The 20650-nt window shown below is 60.6% G+C and overlaps 1 protein-coding gene across 9 annotated transcripts in view; it reads left to right on the top strand.

The window, feature by feature from the left end:
- BAIAP2 (BAR/IMD domain containing adaptor protein 2) overlaps positions 1–20650 on the top strand; it is a 63580-nt gene that overhangs the window by 41850 nt on the left and 1080 nt on the right. Inside the window, exons 7-15 of one of the 9 annotated variants that reach the window (XR_011468023.1) lie at positions 5718–5870; positions 8539–8763; positions 8911–9112; positions 9766–9967; positions 10822–10890; positions 11163–11325; positions 13118–13152; positions 15634–15677; positions 17324–20578. Coding sequence is in view for 5 of the 9 variants with exons in the window: in XM_070390209.1 (XP_070246310.1) it covers positions 5718–5870; positions 8539–8763; positions 8911–9112; positions 9766–9967; positions 10822–10890; positions 11163–11325; positions 13118–13152; positions 14007–14160 (1203 nt within the window). In the remaining 4 variants the exon portion in view is untranslated. The other 8 variants (XR_011468022.1, XR_011468020.1, XR_011468021.1 and 5 more) reach the window with 8 other exon arrangements.

Raw genomic sequence — 20650 nt, 5'->3', positions numbered from 1 at the left:
GCTTCTTTCTAGAAGTAGGGAGCGCCCCAAGCGCTGACCACACGGCGAGGTCACGCTCCACACCTCTGTCACCGCCGGCTCACAGGCGCTGAAGTGCCACGGGGTGGTCGTGGAGGACGCACCGCGTGTCTGACAGTGTGTGGCCACAGGCCTCGTCTGGCGCTGTCTCTGGCCTGGGGTCCTCCTCCCCAGGCGTGGGTGCATAGCTGTATTGTAGCCTGAGTGTCAGGTTCTCCAAGCTTCGAGGTGATTCTGATGGGCAGCTGGCCCCCGGCTGGTCGGCGGTCTCCGGGGCTTCTGACAGAAGGGTCTGGGCTGGGGTGTGGCTGTGCCATGAGCCGTCCCCGGTGAAGCCCTTTGGGAAGGTGGAGCTGGCCAGGCTCTGGGTGCACGTCCCCCTCACAGATCCTGCAGGACCTGGCCAAGGATTTCTTCCGTTTCTGTTTCCCTCGGCCCCACCCCCAGCCCAGCTCTGATTAGGTAGGAGTCCTCGGCCTCTGAGGGGCACCGTGACTGTTAGAAAACCCAGCAGTCAACGTGCCTTTGGGATTCACATTGGTGTGTGACGTGTGACCAGCAGGGGTCATGGGGACAGAGCGCGTCCTTCCCGCCCTTGTGCAGGCTCTGAGGGAGGGGCCACTGAGACCGCAGTGGAAAGGTGAGAGCCCAGGAAGAGAAGGCTGGAGGCAGATGGGTGGGCATAGATGTGGGGCAGGGTCACCCCCAGTGTGGGCCAAACCGGCTTCCTGAGTGCAGCGGGCCAGGGCCCTTGACCATCCCTGCCAGCCCAGCACCAGGTCCTTAGCAGCCTGGTCCTTGGAGCTGCTGACCCTGGCAGGCTCCTGCTGTCAGGAGGGCAGATGGCCCAGCCACCCCAGCCCACCCACCCAGTGGGGTGGGGGTTGCCGGGGGACCCAGAACTGCTGAGAGCCCCCCTTGCGTCCTGAGCCATCCTCCGCTCTCCCTCTCTGAGATGCTGAGAGCAGGGCCTCGGGTGTTCTGTTTTGTGGGGTGTGGGCTGTTGCCAGGGCCTGTGTTGACTGCAGCAGGCAGTTCCGGCAGTCGGCTCCCCCTCCCTGGGCTCAGACTGCGGTCTGAGAAAGGGGAGAGATTTGTTCTATTTAAAGGGATGTGTAATTAACAAAGCAAAAACAAAATAACCATAATTTAGATCTTCAAAAAAGATAATGGCAGAGGCTGGTCCCGATAACACATGATGTTTGACGGCAGTGGTTTAAGCCCCTTATGTGTCTGCTGTTCTTGTTATAAAGAGCTCTTCAGTGCGAAAGACATCTATGGACAAGACATCCCAGCAGTGGGATGTCTTCTTTACTTGGAGATAAGCAGAGGTCCTCTGGGTAAAGCAACTGAAAAGCCAGAGTATCCTCTTAGGGCTTCTGTGTCCCGAGATGGCATCATCTGCTCAGTCCTCCGGGGGACTCTGCCCCCCCGCCCCGTACCTACCCCCAGTTCCCCAGATTAAGCCCCCCCAGTGGGCTGCCTAGCTAGATAACACTGTGAGAAATCTGGAGCGACTTCTGCTTTCAGAGCTGGGAGGACTTTTGGGGGCAGCGCCAGGCACATGGCCCCTGTCTTTTTGCACTGAGAGGTGGGCACATAATAAGTGTGATACAGGAAAAGCGTTTTACTGGGCAGAACACATCTAGAGTGTTATTTAGACACGTAATCATTGCGCCAGATACTAGTGAGGTGTGTTGTGTTTGTCTCTTTCCTGCTGAGTCTTTGAAATTGGGTGTGAGTTCCGTACCTGCGAAACCTCTGGGGTCACGTGAGGAGGGGCTGCCTAGTTGGGTGGTGACGTTGTGTCTCAGCCCCTGAGGAACCTGAGACCCAAAGGGTCCAGAGACTTGGCCACCCAGCAGGTGGGCACGGGAGCCCAGGTTCTGCCCTCCTCCAGGTCCCAGGGCGGCAAAGCAGACCCAGGTGGCATGGATCCCAGAAGCCACCGGGCTCCCCAGCAGCCACCGAAGCCCTTGGCTCAGGGTGCTCGCAGATTACTAAGACCCATCCCCTTGGGCCTCAAGGCCTTTGTCAGCGTGTCCAACCCACTGGTGTGGACCAAAGTGGCCTCACATTCTCTATTTGGTCACGGAACCCTTTGCCGATCTAGTGATGGTTGTGGGCCCCTTCTCAGGAAAATGGGCAGCCTGGGCCCCTGGGTCTGTGTCACCCGAGGGGCACTGCGCTCTCTGCCTGAGAATGTGCCCACAGCACGTGCCCCATACTGCTGACTGCTGGCTTTTCCGCCTGCTGGCCTATGGGAAGGAGGGCGCACTTGCCCTCTGCTCAGCCCTGGTCCCCAGCCCTGCTTGGAGCTCTTGTGCTTAAGAGAGATTCTTAACAGTCCGCTGAACCGAAGGCTGGCCATCCTGTTCTTGGCCTGGGCACAGGGTCCAAGGGTCCAGGAAAGCCACCGGCTGCCCCCAGAACGTACCCAGTGACCGGATGCAGCTGGGGGCATCCCATTCCGGCTGTTCCTTTCTGTCCATCACAGCTGCCGGGGTTCCCTCCTTGTCTCCTTGGAGTGATGGTCATGGGCAGTGACAGCTGAGGGCCAAGGGTCCCTCTGTCATTCCCCAGCTGCAGCGGTTAGGGACCGCATGGGAGAAATTTGGAGAAATGTGGGAAAGCTGGGTGGCCTATTGGGTGAGGGAGACCAGAGCCCCGGGTGTTTGCTAGAGCGCCCCTCCCCCGCTCTGAGTCACCAGGCCGCTTGCAGAGGAGACGTGTGTCCCAATCACTTTTGTCTTCTCGGATTACAGGGCTGTTCAGCCCAGGGTGACTAAGTGGGAGCGTTCCGTGGGTCTTAAATGCTTTCAGCTGGGTGTTTCTATAGTGCCGTCGCCATAGCACCCGCTAAGCCAGGAGCAGGGGTGGGGGGTGGGGAGTCAGGACGCTGGGAGCCTGGCCACGGTGCCCCCCTGTGGCGGGGACAGGCTCAGGCTATTTTCTGTGGCCTGTTTGGAACCCCTCAGGGCTGTCAGGTGAGGCACGTTCTGTCCTCTGCCCGTCCCAGAGAGTGCGGGCATTCCTGCGTGTTTGGGAATGTCCCCTGCCCACAGCGGCCAGTGTGGCCTGGGGTGTCCTCCTCTCCCGCCCCTTTGGATACGAAGCTCCTCACTTGGCCTAGATTTCTAGGGTCTGCCCTTCAAAGTGATGGCCTCTCTCCGCAAGGAGGCAGCTTTGGGGAAGGTCAGGAGGGCTGGCAGTTATTCCTTGACAGAAGTGGCAGCCTGGGTCCTGGCCGGATGCTGGGTGAGGAGGAAGGGTCAGCTCTCCTGGGCCGGGCACCCCAGCCAGGGCGACGTCTCTCCTGCCCCGTCCCGGGCAGGTGTGGTCCTGGAAAGACACTGCGTGGCTCCGGGAGCCCCCGGGTCCCTGCCTGAGACCTGAGCTGCTTCTGGCCAATCTTGGGGCTTGTTTGAATAAATGGAAATCTTAAAAATAAACCGCCGCTTCCTCCCCCGGCACGGGAGGCTGCCAGGCAGCTAATGAGGCCAGCACCCCGCGCCAGCTCGCCCGGAGCCAGTTTCTCTCCCCTCCAGGGAGTGGGAACATTGAGGTGAAAGACGTTACCGCAGCCTGAAAACCCAGAAACCGGCTGCAGGACGGATGGGACGCCGGGCGGTGAGAGGAGGAGCCGTCCTCAGCAGCGGGCTCGGGGCGGGTGGACCCGGGGGGCCCACGTCCCGGTTTACACCGCTGTCCTGGGGTGACCGCTCACGGAGGTGTCTTCCTCCGCCCCCAAAGTCTCTGCTTAGGTGATCGTGGGTGCCTCCCTTGGGCTTGCCTTCTCGAGGCTCTGTGCTGACTTCTCAGGGCCTCAGCCTCTCTTACCCAGTCACCCCACGCCCACCCTGCCTCCCAGGCCTGCCTGGCACTGGAGCGGCACCCCGGAGGGTGGGAGGTGGTGACCCCAGGGACCGGCTGGCTGCGGCTTTTACTAGAGTTAAACCCCAAAGTTCTCCTTCTAGAGCTTTGCAGAGACTCTGGAAGCCCCTTAGGGGGTTCTCAGGATCACAGCTGAGACCAGGTGCAGCCATGTACTTGAGAGCAGGCCAAGGGAGGCATCTTGGTTCAGGGCTGGTTGAAGCCTGCAGGGCCACACCGATGTTCCACTGTCCCCCGGAGTGGGTAGGACAGCCACGGAGGAGAGTGGGCGGAGGCCCTGGGAGGTTTCGGTCTAATGCCGGGTGCTATTTAGGTGATGGGACGCGGGCAGCAGGGGCCTGCATCAGTGTCCCCGTCTCTGAGCGAGCCCTGCCCCATCCAGGCCCTTGTGTCCAGCGGGTGTTCCCACCTTCAGGCCTCTTGTCCACATGGGGGCTTTGGGGTGTGAGCCAGCCCCTTGGTGGGCAGCATCTGAGGGGTCCTTTCACACAGCACAGCCTTGCCTGCTGTGGCACCCCACATCTGCAGACTCCCCCGCTTCCTAGAGGAGCCACTCTGCAGGCTGAGGGGCAGAGGCTGAAGGTCTGGGTGTGCACGGGTTTCACCACGTGGGGCTCGGGAGCAGGGAGGCGGGCTGGTGGAGGCAGCCAGCAGGGCTGCCCTGAGGGCCTCTCCCCTCCTGCTCGAACTTTGTCAGGCACACCTCGTGGCCTGGCTGGCCCTGCAGCTGCTCAGGAGGGCCAGGGCGGATTCCTCCGGGGTCGGGGAGTGGGCTGGCCACGTGGAGGCCCGTTTAAGCTCTCAGGGTGAGGAGAGTGGGGTTCAGTGTTGAAGGGAGGGTGGTCTGCACATGCAGCGGGGAGCAGGGTCCCTGTCCTGGTGAGAGTGCTGGACAGGCAGGCTCACACTGGCAGAGCCTTGAGCTGGGGACAGCGCTGGGGACGGCCCACACCCAGCAGGCGTTTGCCCTACAGCTGCACACCGCTGCGAAGCGGGGACCAGGGAGGGGCCAGGAACAGCCTGCACTGCACCCACCCGGCTCTGCACCACCCACCCATGCTGAGTCAGAGCTGTGGGGGAGGCGGTGAGTCAGGCGGGGGAGGCCACCCCCTCGTGGCCCGGGTCTGCCCCTGCCAGAGGATGGGGCTTGATTCTGTGAAGGCTGGTCCCCTCGGCCGGCCGGCACGGTAGAGGGGGATCCCAGTTCAGGACAGAGGAGTCTGTGCCCCTTGTGGAGCGTGGAGTGGGCTTTGGGGAGAGAGGGGAGACAGGGAGGGGGCTGGAAGGCTCTCCTGCATCCCAGAGGCAGGGCCGCACATAGACGCGGGGGGCCTGCAGGCCTCCCTGGGACAGCTGCCCCGAGTCTTGCTGGGACTGTTACTGGAACTTTCCATCCTGCAGAACCAGAGCGTTCTGGTGTGCTGTAGCATCGAACTGTGCGCTCTGCCCACTCCCATGGGATTCGTGCGTGAACTAGTCATTTTCCAACGCATAGTGCCAGCTGAGCTGTCCTGATCTTCCGACTATCAGGATGGCTTTTATGGTTGGTGTCTGGGTCTGAGGGAGCTGCCACACCAGCCTCACCAGGCAGTCTGCCACATGGTCCCCACACATGCAGCTGCCAGGGCACCAGGGGGCAGTGGCTCAGCGGGATAGTCTCTTGGCCAAAGTGAGTGGCCACACGGCCGAGCACCCACCCTGGTGGGCTGGCCGGGAGGTGTGCTCCGCCTCTGTGGGGCTCCTCAGAACGGGAGGTTGACGGGGTGTTGTCCCGTTGCGGGCTCATCTGCCTCTCCCACCCCCAGTACATCGATGCCATCGGCAACAAGCAGGGTGAGCTGGAGAGCTACGTGTCCGACGGCTACAAGACCGCCCTCACCGAGGAGAGGCGGAGGTTCTGCTTCCTGGTGGAGAAGCAGTGTGCCGTGGCCAAGAACTCCGCCGCCTACCACTCCAAGGTGGGTGCTTGCTCCGCACGGGACTGGGCCCTCATTGGCAGAGACTGCCTCCCTGGGGAACACGGGGGCGTGCCCCACCTTGAGCTGTGATGAGGGAACACTGTGCTGAATGTCCCGTGCATTTTCGATCTCCTCAGGAGGAGAGTTCTGGAAGGACAGTTACCAGGTCAAGGTTGCAGATGTTTTACAATCCCAGTAGAAATTGCCAGGTGCTTTTTTTGAGAGCAATTACACCAGTAACTCAAGCTTTCCTGGTGGCTCTGACAGTAAAGAATCTGCTTGCAATGCAGGAGACCAGGGTTCAGTCCCTGGGTCAAGAAAATCCCTTGGAGAAGGGAATGGCAACCCACTCCAGTATTCTTGCCTAGAGAATTTCATGGACAGAGGAACCTGGCTAGCTACAGTCCATGGGATCGCAAAGAGTGCAACATGACTGAACAACACTTCAAGTTTCACTTTTCACATCAGTAGCCCACTGAGAGGGTCTTCTCCAGGGAGCAAGCTCCTTGGGAGGTGCTGCAGTACCAGCCCCTATAGAGGCCAGCTTAGCCCCCCAAGGCCAGCACGACCCGGAGTACACCTCTCCCCTGAAAAAACGGATAGCTTCGGTGGGGCTTCTGTTCCCCGTAGTCCACAGGTAGGAACTGGAGTGGGGTCAGAGCTGTCAGCTGGAACATTCCAGAATGTTCTGAGAGCTTAGGTGTAGTTAGGCAGCCCTAGCCAACCAGGGAGACCCTCATTTGTGTCCTTTTTCCGTAAAGGTGTTCTGGGGGCAGCACCTCACACGTGTTTGATCTGACTCAGCTTCTGGTCCCCAGGCTGGCAGATGCCCTCAGCCTCCACGGAGAGGCTCCTGCCTGCCTGGGCCTGCCCGAGGGCCTGCTGCTGCCACAGGTGCAGCGCAAGGACAGTGATGGGCCTTGTGTCCTCTGCAGGGTCGGGGTGGGGCCACCCCGCCACGTGAGACTGCATTCAGGTCCTGTGCCTGGAGGACTGGCTGGCAGCGGGGCGGTGCTGGCTAGAGCTGCAGTGCTCCGGCAGGGCCGTCGCAGCGCCCACGCGGCTCCAGCAGCCGTGCGGCAGGCGTGTGCGCCCTCTGGCGGCCGCTGGGCCCTGTGGCTGCTCAGGAGAGCGAGGACCCATCCGTGATGGAAGGAAGGCAGGAAAGCCATTCTTTTGTAGGATGCCACCATCTCTGTTTCCTGCGGGAGGGCAGATCGTGTGTATGCGAGATGACTTCCCAAGAAACGACCCCAGCCCCCCAGGAGGTTTGAGAAAGGCACAAGCCCCGGGTCTGGGGCACCAGGGCATGAAGGCAGAGCCCCACTGCTATTCCTAGCAGCAGGCAGCTAACATTTCCCTGTTGTCTGGGTTCAGGCCTGACAATGACAGGGCCATCAACTGAGGGGGAGCCCTGAGTGGTCCCTGTTGGTGAGGGTTCCTGCTGACCCAGTTTTTCACCACCAGCCCAGACCCATCAACTGTTCCTTTCAGCCAGAGGCTGGATTGTAACTGTCTTCAGTTTGGGCCATTGCACAGGGAATGTGGCCACTGACATGTAAGCCAACTGCCCTGGCTGTTTTCCAGTTAAACGTTCTACGCAGATGAGCAGCCAGCCCTCATGGCCCCTGGTCTAAACCGGAAGTTGGGGGAGGGGCCCTGGCCTGCTCCAAAGGGCTGTTTGTCCAGCATCCCCCAGTTTTCCCATGTGGGCGCCACCTCCCAGCCCCAGACACAGGTCAAAAGAAGTGGGAAGATAAGTGAGGAGAGACAGGGCTGGACAGACCCATCCAAGGTCCTGGAGACCTTGACTGCCCTAAGCTCCACCCAGGGTGGGTCTGGGGTCTGCATGGAAACACAGTTATATCATGTGCTGCAGGTAGGGTAGCCCACGTCGGCCAGAGGGCTAGGACAGGGGAGGCAGAGCCGTCTCCAGGGCCCTAAGTGTGTCCATGCCATGGGTCCAAGACCCCTGAATGGGCTGCAGGGGATCTCAGGCTAGTGTCTTGCTTTTGGCCACCCCCTCACGCTGGGACCCTGGTCAGGCCTGTGGCTTCCTCGTGCTTTGTCAGGCCCTTGTGCCCTCTGGCCCCCTGTGTCCTGGGCAGACCCTGGAGCACACTGGAGGGACAGCTGGGCTCGAGGGCCCCTGGGTTGGGGTGGGAGGCCCTGGGCAGCTGTGTCCCTCCCCAACAGTGCCCTCAATCTACCTGAACGGCACTCTTCTAGTACCTCATGGTTGGCCCACGAAGAGCCTATCCTGTTCCCTGGCTGACCACGTGAGCTCCTGTTCTTTCAACTCTCTCAGGCCCCTGGGGAGGCCCCTCTCAGGTCAGGCCTTGGTTTGACCTCATTCTGAGAGGTCTCTCAGCTGAGGGGCATGCTGTACCATATCCGGCCCCTTTCCCAGGTCAGGAGTCAGGGACTTAGAGGTGGCTCACCTGGTTGAGGCACCCCACCTGGCGAAGAGCAGCCCCAGCCAGGTGTGCCTACCTGGGGTTGGGTGTGTCTCTTCAGGAGCCACCTGGTGCCAGCTGGGAGCCTAGGGGCTGTGTCTGTGAGGTGGACCACAAGCCCTGGGCTCTCCTGGCCCTGCGGGGAAGCCCCCCCAGCTGCGGAAGCCTGAGCTGGCCCTCACGCCCGCCCTGTTCGGCTTCCTCCACTCTAGGGCAAGGAGCTGCTGGCGCAAAAGCTGCCGCTATGGCAGCAGGCCTGTGCCGACCCCAACAAGATCCCCGACCGCGCCGTGCAGCTGATGCAGCAGATGGGCAACAGTAACGGCTCCATCCTCCCCAGCGGCCTTTCGGCCTCCAAGTCCAACCTGGTCATCTCAGACCCCATTCCAGGGGCGAAGCCCCTCCCGGTGCCCCCTGAACTGGCCCCATTTGTGGGGGTAAGTCCTTGCTTCAGAAAGTTCTGTGGGTGTGGGGGTGGTTCCCCTTGGTGCCAGTGGTTGGCATCCTGGGGTGCCCTAACAGGGAGACCTTGCCGGGCTCAGGCCCTCCTGCCACACCACACCCATGTCACCTCTTGTCGACAGCGGCTGTCTGCCCAGGAGAACGCACCCGTCATGAATGGCGTCTCGGGCCCAGACAGCGAGGACTACAACCCATGGGCTGACCGCAAGGCCACCCAGCCCAAGTCCACGTCACCCCCGCAGTCTCAGAGCAAGCTGAGCGACTCCTACTCCAACACGCTTCCTGTGCGCAAAAGTGTGGCGCCCAAGAACAGCTACGCCACCAGTAAGCGCTCCACTGGGGCCCCAGGCCCACCTGGCCCACAGCAGTCATGGCATCCCCGAGGGGAGGCTGGGGGGAGCCTGGAGGCTCACGGGCACGCGTGTGTGCAGCACCCTGGGGACCGCTTTGAGATTTCCATCCCAGATCCTTGAGCTTGACCGGGCTCCCCCGTGAAGTGAGTGTGGCAGGGCAGGGCAGTGCAGGGATGCCAGCAGCTCAGCCAGTGACAAGAGCGGGTGAGTGTCGCTGGAGAGCACTTTGCTGACCGTGGGACCATTCCTTGCCCTGCCTCCAGCACGTCTGCTATGGACGGCACCCCCCCTCCTGCAGCCCCCCCAGTGGGCCTTGGCTTGTGAGGGTCTCCCCATTAGCAGATGGGAAAGCTGAGCCTAAGACCCAGAGAACTGCCCCAGCTAATGAGCGGCAGGTCAGAGGCCGCATCCACACACACCCCAGCTCCCAGCTCCTTCCGGAGTCTGAGCCAGACAGCCCTGGAGGCCTGGCAGCCATCCATAAGTGTGGAGTGTCCACCTCCAGGCCCACCTGGGGGCTCCGAGCGTCCCATGGTCAGACAGCCGAACTGACAGGAGGGTGACTGCGCCCTTCCCCGCGTGGGGTGGAGCTCCCCCTCACACCTGCCCTGATGTTCCCGGCAGCTGAGAACAAGACCCTGCCTCGCTCGAGCTCCATGGCCGCCGGCCTGGAGCGCAACGGCCGCATGCGGGTGAAGGCCATTTTCTCCCACGCGGCCGGGGACAACAGCACTCTGCTGAGCTTCAAGGAGGGTGACCTCATCACCCTGCTGGTGCCCGAGGCCCGAGACGGCTGGCACTACGGCGAGAGCGAGAAGACCAAGATGTGAGTCCGGCGGGGGCGTCAGCCTCCTGACCCAGGTCCCTGCATCCTGTCCCTGGGTCCTCCTTCAGACCAATTATCCAGGTCCCACGGGTCTGTTAGGAGAGACAGACCCCCACCAGCCCTCACTTTTATGTCCCTTGACTCAGCCCAGCACCCCACCTGTGCATATGGCCTCCCAGTCAGGAGAAGCCAGCCTTCTACCCCAGAGCCTTTCTGTGCATGTGAGCCACCCTTGTGAGGGTTCCAGAAGTGGCTTTGAGTCACGGGCCACACCTTCACAGCTTAGTTTGACACTTGTTGCCAAGAGGCTGTGCCAATGCCTGGCTCTCGCTCAGCCAGAAGCTGCCCAGGTCAGGGGCTGTCCCTTCCAACTGCTCCCACCACCACCACCACCATCGTGCGTGGGTCTTTAGGTGGGCTGAGAGACCCCTGCCCAGGGGTCAGCCTGCCTCCACCAGGGAGGGAGAGGCTGGGCTGAGCTTGGCTCTGGCTTCCTGGCAAGCGCCATCCTGGGTGGGGAGCTCTGAGTGCCAAGGGGCACCCTCCCCGTGGGGGGCTCTGGGCGGCCTCTCCTGTTGGGTCTGTGGCTTTGCAGCCATGTGGAGCTGAGCCAGGAATCCCATCCTGCTTGCTGAAGAAGTTGGAGCCCTGCTTGGTCCTGGCACCTTCGCTCACCCACAGCCCCACTCCTGTCCAGGGCAAGGTGGCCCGGAGCTGGATGGATGCCCCAGTGGGGTCTCCTGGTCTCCCTGGAGTGTGTGCACGCACCCCCTTCTCAGATGCGTGCAGCTGGGCAGGGGAACGGGTGGGACCTGGGGCCAGCTGACGCGCTCTGACGGGGCCTCCTGTTCCAGGCGGGGCTGGTTTCCCTTCTCCTACACCCGAGTCCTGGACAACGACGGTGGGGACAGGTTGCACATGAGGTGAGCGTGCTGGCGGGCAGATGGCCTGTAGCTCGGGGCAGGGGCTGCACACTTGAGACCCTTGGGTCCAGGGGTGTGGAGGTGCTGTGAGGGGTGGAGGTGTCTGAGAGCTGGGTGAGGCGGGGCGGGGGCTCACCCGAGATGGCAGCAAGGGTGAACTGGGCTCCCCTTACCACCCTGGCATGCCTTACACTCTGCTCTTAAGAGGGGGCGGGGTGGGGGCTGGGGGGGGCCCAGCTGGGCCCGGCTGACCACCCTGCCCACCCCCACAGCCTGCAGCAGGGCAAGAGCAGCAGCACGGGCAACCTCCTGGACAAGGAGGACCTGGCCCTCCCGCCCCCTGACTATGGGACGTCCTCCCGGGCATTCCCCACCCAGACGGCTGGCGCCTTCAAGCAGAGGCCCTACAGCGTGGCCGTGCCCGCGTTCTCGCAGGTGAGTGCGGGGCCGCAGCGGGGGCTGTAGGCGGGCGGGTTCAGGGTGCCTCCCCCAAAAGGCCTGGTACTCGGGAGCTTTGGATTCGGCCTTAACACCCCTGCAGTGATCTGCTCAGGGGTCACAGCTCAGCATCCTCTATAGTCTCAGGGCTCCAGAGAAGCGCGGTTACCCCTCTGTCTGCCCTTCCCTCAGCCTGGGGATCACTCTGGATGCCACCTCTTGGGAGGAGGAGCTCCTTCCCTGAGACCCAGGAGGCTCCTGCAGTCGTGGGTTTGAGTGCAGATGGATGGCTACCCTGTCTCTGCCTGAGACGTGACCAGAACCTTCTAGTTAGCGTGTCTGGGCTCTTAGGAGGCAGGGCCAGCCATGTGTGGTCCATCTACCTGGAACCAGGGAGCCAGAGGGAGAAGATCAAGGCTTGGGTACCCGGCGGTCCTCCAGTGCAGGGTGGTCTTCAGGTCAAGGTGGGCCCGTGATGTGAGTGTGGATGGTCCCTACAGCTCTGCTGGGAAGCTCGTGGGTTGGAGAGGGCCCAGACTTCCAGGACGTTTGCTGTGGTGGCACGGTGGGCAGGGGCCAGCAACTTTGTTCCATGCTGGTCTCCAGGTCAGAGCCTCACTCTGCCTGGGGGCCAGGGGACCCAGGTGGCAGGAGAGGAATCAAAGAGAACTCCTATTTCTCTAGAATTTGGGCAGCCAGAGAGTTGACCCAACAGCGGGGGGTGGGGGCGCTCCCAGGGGGCTCCCATGTTGACAGTGTGACGTTAGAAGTGGGCAAGGCAAGGAAGGGCTCTGGGTACGTGGTGGCCGACTCGCCCTGTCCAGATGTCTGTGTCTGGTGGCTGTCGTGAGCGGCCTCACCCACCCCTCCCTGCCACGAGGAGGGCTCAGCTGGTGTGTGCTGTATGAGGTGTCCAGGGTGTCTTCAGGGAACTGATGATTTAGGCACAGTGAGCACGTGATTTGAGACAACTTAGGTGGTGAGTGGGGCGAGGTGGGTGCTGTGGCTGGGCCTTTGGATGGAACATTTTGGAGATAGTGAGGCTGGGTCAGGGCGAACAGCAGGGAGGGCGAGGCGGATCCAGCCTTGGGGGAGCCATGGCACCTCAGGGGTCACGGGGCCCACTTGCTGAGCTGTGAGACACCCCGGTCCCTCTCCAGCCCTACCCAGGCCCCATGGCACAGCTGGCCAGGCCTGGAGGGGTCTGACCACTGCTTGCTGCTCTTGCATTCCAGTCTTTGGACTTGGTTTTAAGGCTGAGAGAGCTGAGGAGGGTGTCCCCAGTACCCCTTGGTGGCTTTGGGGCAGCAGCTTCTTTGGGGCCAGGCAGCTACAGTGGGAGTGTTGGGGCTCGGGGACGCTTCACCCAGGGTCCAGCACAGGCTTGCGTGAGGCAGGCTGCGCTCCCTGCATCAGGCTCTGCCAGCCCAGCTTCCCCTCCCAGACCCTACCCTCGACCCTCCACGGTTTCAGACTCTGGGGTCCCCAGGAAGCCCTCACATGCCGGGTTTTTTACCACATGACCCTCACAGCTAAGGGCCGCAGGGAACATGTGCGGAAGGGGGTCACTAGGTGACCTGTCTTGTGTGAGCTCTCCGTTGGCCACTGGCCAGATAAGGAGGCATCCCTGCGAATCGGGGAGGGCCCTGCTGGGGGTGGGAGGGCCGCTTCGTGTCCTCAGCTGCAGGCAGCATCACACACCCTGGGGTCAGGAGGGATCCCTGTCCTGCAGACCCCGCCTCAGCCCCTGGCTCCCCAGCCTGACCTGTTTCTGCCTTTTCCTCACCAGGGTCTGGATGATTATGGGGCGCGGGCCGTGAGCAGGTAAGAGATTTTCAGACTCGTCTTCGGGAGCTGTGGGCGGTGGGGAGCCGTCCCACCGGAAGCTGGAGCCGGGTGGTCCCTTTCCCAGGCCTGCTCGGTTGGGGCCTGTCTGGAGACCACAGTGTCTCCACTCCAAGACAGTGAGCGGGGCCTGGGGCACCTGGTCTCTGACCCTCACCCCGCTGTGCCCTCCCCAGTCCGCTCTGTAGGGCAGGGCCCTCCGTGCAGGATGCCCTGACCCCTGGCAGCAGCTGGGGGTCCCCAGATATTGCCCATTGGGGAAAGCGGCCCCTCCCGGAGCTGCCTTCATGCTCCCCTTGTGGGTGGGTGGAGGTCAGGACTGGCCCTGTGCCCAGGCTGGAGCCAGGGATCCACTGCAGCCACTCTCGGGTCTCCCATTCTCTCCTGGGGAGGCCTCCAGGCGGCCCACCGCCGCCGCGTGACCCCTTGGCCTGGTTGCTTTGCGGCCCGGCTCTTTCCTGGAGTCCAGGTGTCTCTTCTCGGCCAGGAGCGGGGCTCATCTGCCCCCTGTGCCCCTGACCTGGGCTCCGCCCTGGCCCTGGGGGTCTCCTGTCCCCGCTCCCTGAGGGCCAGGCGGCCGGCCGCGGGGAGGCGTGTGGCCCGGCAGCTGTCCTGTGCTTTGTTCACAGCGGCAGCGGCACGCTGGTGTCCACAGTGTGAGGACGCTGACCGGGCAGCTGCTCAGAAGAGCTCCCGCCACCCCCCGCCCCCCGGTCTGTCTGGCCTCCATCGGTCTCCTCCGCTCTCGTTGGTGTCTTCCTGGGTCGTTTTTCTTTCCCACTTGCCCCCTCCCCGCCTTTCGGTTGGTGACCCCAGACTCTGTGATCCCCCAGGGTCCATGGTGCTGCCCCATCTCCGCTCCCTGTGTTTACACACCCGCCCCTGCGCCCCCGTGCGTCCCGCCAGGTGGCCAGCTGGCGCCGGCAGGGCATCCTCGCCACAGCCCCCCTTCCACCGCCGTACTCATGCCGCGCTGTCCCTCTTTGAAGGCTCACCATGAGCCAGGTCTAAAGTTGGAAGAAAAAGAAAAATTCAAAAAAAAACAAAACAAAAAAACAACAAAAAGATGAAAAACAGGAAAAGGACTTTTTCTTTTTTTCCTGAAAAACAAAACAGACCTGCATGGACTCCGGTGTGCGCACTGTTATCTCGCGTCCGACCCCCAGCGCACACTGGCACCTGTGTCGAGAGAGGGGGTGCTGGGGGCCCCGAGAGGCTCTGGGCTGCACCCAGAGAGGGGCTGGGGCTGAGCCGGGGGGCCTCCTGAGGAAGCTGGCCGCTCCTGTGAGGGAGGCCCCGGCCCTGCCCGCCAGGCCGGGCCCCTGACGGCTCCCGGGTCCCGGATGCCACTGAACGATGTGCAGACCAGAGCGCGGTGCCAGCCTCGGGCACCATGGCCGCAACTGCACAGGGCGCTGGCAGGAAGGGGGCCCGGCCGCACTCGGACATTCCAAAGACCTCCAGAGACCACCCCCGCCCCCACGTGTTCTGGAAATCGTTTCTCTAACCAGCCTGTGACGGAGCGAGGGCGGCTCCAGGCACCCCGCCGCATCCTCCCTAAACGCTCTCGTCTCTTTGTGTGTCTCGGTGGCTTCAGAAGCAGACACGCTGGACTGAGTGGCTACTGGTTTTGCCTCTTCACGCCTTGAATCTGGGAAGTGAGCGAGGGCGCAGCTGCTCTGCCCTTCCCACCGCGGGAGCCCCCGTGAAGCTGTGGACCCTCCTTTTTCTGATGTGATTTAGCCAAACCTTCCTGCCCCCTCCCGTGGGCTAGGACATGCCTGGTAGCGTGTGTGAGAGAAGCAGCTCAAGACGCAGACAGACCCTGTTTTATAATTTAAGGAGAAAACAAAGCCAGAACACGGACCTTTGTGGAAAAAAAAAAAAAAAAAAGAACCTTCTATGTTGGTGTTCTAATTTTGCTAAAAGATCTCAAATCCAGGGGATTCCATGCTCAATGGATGAATGTAGACACAAAACCGCAAAACTTGTATGAAGATGTAAAGTGCTGAAAATATTTTTCCTGTTTCCTTTCCCTTTTTTTTTTTTAAATCTGAATTGTGCCCTGTACTGCAGTTGTTTGAATAAAAGTTTTATTTATTGCATCCGGTTGAATGTGGCACCTCCTTCCAGCCCCGCTGCGTGCTCCTGGGCCTTGTGCAAGCCCGGCCACCTTGCCGACAGAACAGCCAAGGTGCAGATACTGTTGGCCCATATGGCTCTCCCTGGGCGCAGCTGGGGAGGCCCCCGCCCCTGTGAGAGCTGCGTGGGCCTGACCCCGGGTCACCCTCCTGGGGCTGGACAACCAGCTCCGCCCTACGTTCGGTGGTTCTGGCTCCAGGCAGCGTGCCTAACTGCCAGGAGCCCCCATCCTCCGTCCAGCTTGCGTCTCTTCGGGGTCCTCAGCCCTCACTCCCACCCCCTCTACCTGCACCAACCAAGCCTTGTGTTTCCTTGCAGTGCCGATGTGGAAGTGGCCAGATTTTGAGCGGCCCCTGGCTAGAGTTAGTAAGTTGCCCTGGTTTTCTTGTGCTGGTCAGCCTGTGTTCCCAGCAGCTCCGGAGACCCTCTGACCTGGGCCTCTGCTGAGCCTGCCTCTGCTCTCAGCTCTGGCCTTCGCTTCCCTTGGACCTGTCCTTGGGCTCTCGGGTTTCCTCTCTCTGGAAGCTGGCGGGTCTGGCCTGGTCGTCTGTCTGGGTTCCCTGTGCCTCTGCTGGGTGCTTTGGCCACAATCGGGTGGAGCCTGGTGATCAGCTGCCAGGCTGGCTTTGGGCTACTTGGGCTGAATGCCCTTCAGACCAGTCTCTGGGCGTGGATTTGAACCTGGCCTGGCTGGCTCCTGGGCTGGTGAGTATCAAAGCCCCTCAAGGGCTAGGGAGACCAGGACGGGTCTGGAGACTGCCATGGCTGTGGAGAGAGCCACAGGCACGCAGGGGGAGCAGGCACACGCCTCTGCCCGGCAGTGTGCCACGCTCACCTCCCCTCTGCCCCAAAGTGGCTGAGGGGCTACGTCAGGCTTTCCAGCTTCAGCCCCAGTGGCCGCCTCCAACTCCCACCTGGTGACGGTCTCTTCCCTGGCGCCTCTGGAAAGCAAGCACTGGCAGCCGGGTGGGGAGAGCCCACCGCTCTGGGCGCCTGTGCCTGGGTCAGGGCAGCGCTGCTCCCCGTCCCACCCTAGCCCCGCTCCCTGGGAAGACTGCCACGTGAAGCTGGCACATGGCCCTTTACAAAGATAGCGGTCCCTTCACCCCCTGGTCGTCACCGTGATGCTGACCTCCCTATGGGCAGCCGGGCCACTCCAGCAGGACCTGGACCCTCCCTCTTTGCTACCTTTGTTGAGTTTTGTTTTGGGTTTGGTTTTGGCCACACTGTGTGGCTTGTGAGATCTTGGTTCCCCAACCAGAGCTCAAACCCAGGCCCCTGGCAGTGGAAGTGCAAAGTCCTAACTCCTGAACCACCAGGGTTGTAAGCTGTTCGGTGTTTGTTTATGTCGTTGCCCTTCTCTTTTGAGCTTCAGTGTGATTCCTGGATAACTCTGGAGACAAGTGCTCCTCAGATGGCGGTGTCGGGGGAAATGGCTTTGACGCTGGCTTAGCGTGAATGGCCTGGGCCATCCTTCTCCCCTCCCTCTGTCCCTCCCTTTACGAGATGCTCTGAGACACCTGCATCTCCCGCCCCCTGAGCAACCCCCACCTCTACTGCCCTTGTGGTCCCTCTGAGTTATCAGGGCCCAGTGGATCTCGTCCCCTGGAGGTACTGGAAGGGGGTGAAGGCCCAGGGAGGCTGGCCTGGCCTCTGCCTGGAACAGAGCCCCAGGGGCACGGTGGGCTGGGGAGCACACAGCACAGCGGCCACGGCCTGTCCTTGGATGGTTCTCCCGGGGCAGGGGTGTCACAAGGCGCCTCTGGTTGGTTGCGGGACCTTGCTCGGCTTTGCCCAAGCTCACAGCTCTGGGGAAGAGACCAAGTCAAGTCCAGAAGGGCCGACTTCTGCAGTTGTTGACATGTTGTAAGAGGAAAACATCTAAGCGCAAGTTGGAATATGTGCTGTAACTGCCCTCCGTGCCTTCTCTGCTCTGGAGTCGCTCCAGGATACAAGCCGCACTTCGTGCTGCCCAGGTGTTCTCAGAACCACCCCCTTTCTCATTCAGGAAGTGGATCCAGAAGATAACCGAAGGTGACTCCCCCAAATCCTCAGTGACGGATGTCTTCGGGAGACTGGACCCGAACGCTGCTCGGCTGCAAGGGTCCCACCCTATCAGGCCAGGGAGTCTGCAGAGGACTGGGCAGTGGGGACAAAGGGCAGGGGGCCTGGCTCACTCCTGCCTTCACCACACCCAGGACTTCAGGCCTGCCCCCATCCAGGACGGCAAATGGATTCCATGTAAAAGCTGCCGCTGTCCCCATGTCCCTGCTCAGGAGGGAGACAGAGCTCAGCCCCTGGTCCTCTGCCAGAGTGCCTCGTGGCCCTCCCTGGGGGAGGAGCCCCGGCATCCTGACAGCTCTGACCCTTGCACACTCCGACATCTCCCGTTTGGGTTAAGAAGTGCTTGTTCCATGTCTGGGTGGTCCGCTGTTGACTGGCCCCAGCATCCGCCCCGGCGGTGACAGACGTTTGCAGGACAGGAGGATCGACAGTGGCTTCAGTCCAAATCTTGTCCTGTTTTGTCATCCTAGCGTTGACCCCAGCACCCACCCTGGGCCACTAAAGTGTCCCCGTCAGAGTGGCTTATAAGCTTGTCCTTTCACAGAATGTTCCAGAAGGTAGTGGGCACCCATGGGGGCCTCGCCCTTTCCTCTGGTGCTAAAGGGTAAGGGTGTCCCACCCCAGAGTCTCTGGCCAGGGCTTGCAGGAGAGAGTTACTCCAGAGGCCTGGAGCAATTGCAGCCACCACCTGCTTCCTCTGACCCTGCAGGGCGTACACAGCACACGCTTCCATGGTCACGCAGTTTGGGGGAGGAAATGAAGACCATGCGGCTGAGCCGGGCAGCCCCGGGGAAGGTCTCCCTGGTGCAGGTGACGCTGTGGGTGTGCCACCAGTCCTTCCTTTTTTTAAACTGAAGTGTAGCTGATTTGTAGTGCTGTGTTAATTTCTGTCCTCCAGCAAAGTGATTCATTTATACATACATACATTCTTTTTTATATTATTTTCTGTTTATCATAGGATACTTAATATAATTGCCCGCACTACTGTAGGACCTTGTTTATCCATTCTATAAATAATAATTTGCATCTGTTAATCCCAAACTCCAGACCCATCCCTCCTCCCCCTTAGCAACCACACCTCTGTTCTCTGTGAGTCTGTTTCTCTTTGGTAGGTAAGTTCATTTGTATCATTTTTTAGATTCTACATGTAAGTGGTATCATATGATGTCTTTCTGATTTACTTAGTATAATTTCTAGGTCCATTCGTGTTGCTGCAAAATAGCATTATTCCGTTCTTTTTTATGGCTGAGTAATATTCCATTGTATACATAATCATTTTTACTTCATTCATCTGTCAATAGACATTTAGGTTTTTCTGTGTCTTGGCTACTGTGAATAGTACTGCTCTGAACATAGGGGTGCATTTATCTTTTTGAATTCGTTTCCTCAGGATCTATGCCCAGGAGTGGGATTGCTGATCACATGGCAACTCTCCATACTGTTTCCCATAGCGTCTGCACCAATTTCCCACCAACAGTGTAGGAGAGGTCCCTTTTCTCCACACCCACTCTACCATTTATTTTTGACTTTTTAACGATGGTCGTTCTGATCAGTGTGAGGTTGGTACCTCGGTGTAGCTTTGATTTGTATTTCTTTAACAATTAGTGATGTTGAGCATCTTTGCTCGTGTCTCTTGGCCATCTGTGTGTCTTCTTTGGACAGACGTCTGCTTAGGTCTTATGTCCACTTATTGGTTGGGTTGCTTTTTCGTTGTTGAGGTATATGAGCTGCTCATATATTTTGGAAATTAAGCCCTTGTCAGTCACATCATTTGCAGGCATTTCCTCCCAGTCCATCGGTTGTCTGTTTATGGCTTCCTCTGTGCAAAAGTTGGTAAGTTTGATTAGGTCCCATTGGTTTGCTTTTGCTATTGTTTCTGTTGCCTTGGAGACTAAGAAAACATTAGTATGATTTATGTCTGAGAATATTTTGCCTGTGTTTTCTCCTAGGAGTTTTATGGTGTCATGTCTTACATTTAAGTCTTTAAACCATTTTGAGTTTTGTTTGTGTGTAGGGTGTGAGGGTGCATTCTAACTTCGTTAATTTACACAAGGCTGGTCACCGACCCTTTTTGATGAGACTGTAGGTGTGTCGGGACACACTTGGCCAGCGCCCCCTTCTGCCCCTGACTCTGATCAGCACACGTGCCATCCTCCCTTCTCTGGGTCCCCACTCCTGCTGGGTCCCCAGCTCTGGATGGACAAAGCTGCCCCACTTCTAGGCCCCCTGGGACCACCTGCCCTGACCCTGGCTGGGGACAGCCAAGGGCATAGAGCCCTCCTCCAGGACCAGAGTCCCATCAGGGCAGCAGCCCCCATGGCTGCCTTGCACCCTGTCCCAGGGTCCATGACCCTGGTCACAGCAGAACCGCCAGGCAGTCCCTGCCCGAAGCGTATCTGCACAGACCAGAACCAAGGAGACCAGAGAGAGGCCCTGAGGGAGGGAGCCCACGGCCCCACCAGCTGGGTGCAGATGTGCCAAGGCAGGGGTGGAAATGAGGCCGACGTGGGTGCTGTCAGCTGTCGGGCGGTGTCTTGGAGACGCGGAAGCCACGCTTTGCGGCGTCAGTCTCTTTTCCCTAGTTGACCTTTAAACAGCTGAGTCCAGTGTGCCTCAGTGTTTCAGAAAGCGCCGGGTCCTCAGGCACACACAAGGGTGCCCCTCCTCGTGCTCTTCCTGGGCACCTGGATGGAGTGCCTGCCCAGCTCCCACGGACACCCGGCCGCGCCGGAGGCCACCCCGCCCCAGGTAACGGCTCTGCTCGTGCTGAGCCCTCCATGTCCTCCGTGCCATCTGTGCTGTCGCCCCGGGACTGCCTGCTGTCCTATGTCATCCCCGCCCGGGCGGGGTCCTCCGAGCCCACTGGGAACCAAGGAGGAGAGGCCTCCGTGAGCTCGAGGCCGGACACCGGCCCCACCCTGCGCTCCTCTCGTTCTGTCTCAGCCCCTTGTCTGATGCATCTGTCTGTCCGTCAGCCGCCGTCTCGGCACCCAGGAGTGGAACGGCTCCTCTCTGAGGAGACGGTCAGCCCCTCCGCAGGGGCTGTGGGCATCCACGCCTGCCAGCGCCTTCGCCACGACTGTGCCTGCGCCTTGTCTGTCGTGTGGGTCTGGGACGCATGGGCCGGGCTTGTGCGCTCTGCTGAGCTGTCTCTGTGTCGATGGCCGTGTCCTTGCAGACGGGCTCAGCTGCTGCTCAGGCAGGTGGGGGGTGAGGGGAAACACTGGGCCTTGGGGGGGTTCTGCACGCTAAGCTCAGATGCAGCTCATGG

Source organism: Bos mutus, chromosome 19 (assembly GCF_027580195.1).
Source record: "Bos mutus isolate GX-2022 chromosome 19, NWIPB_WYAK_1.1, whole genome shotgun sequence".
NCBI lineage: Eukaryota > Metazoa > Chordata > Mammalia > Artiodactyla > Bovidae > Bos > Bos mutus.
This window is presented reverse-complemented; position numbering and strand designations above follow the sequence as displayed.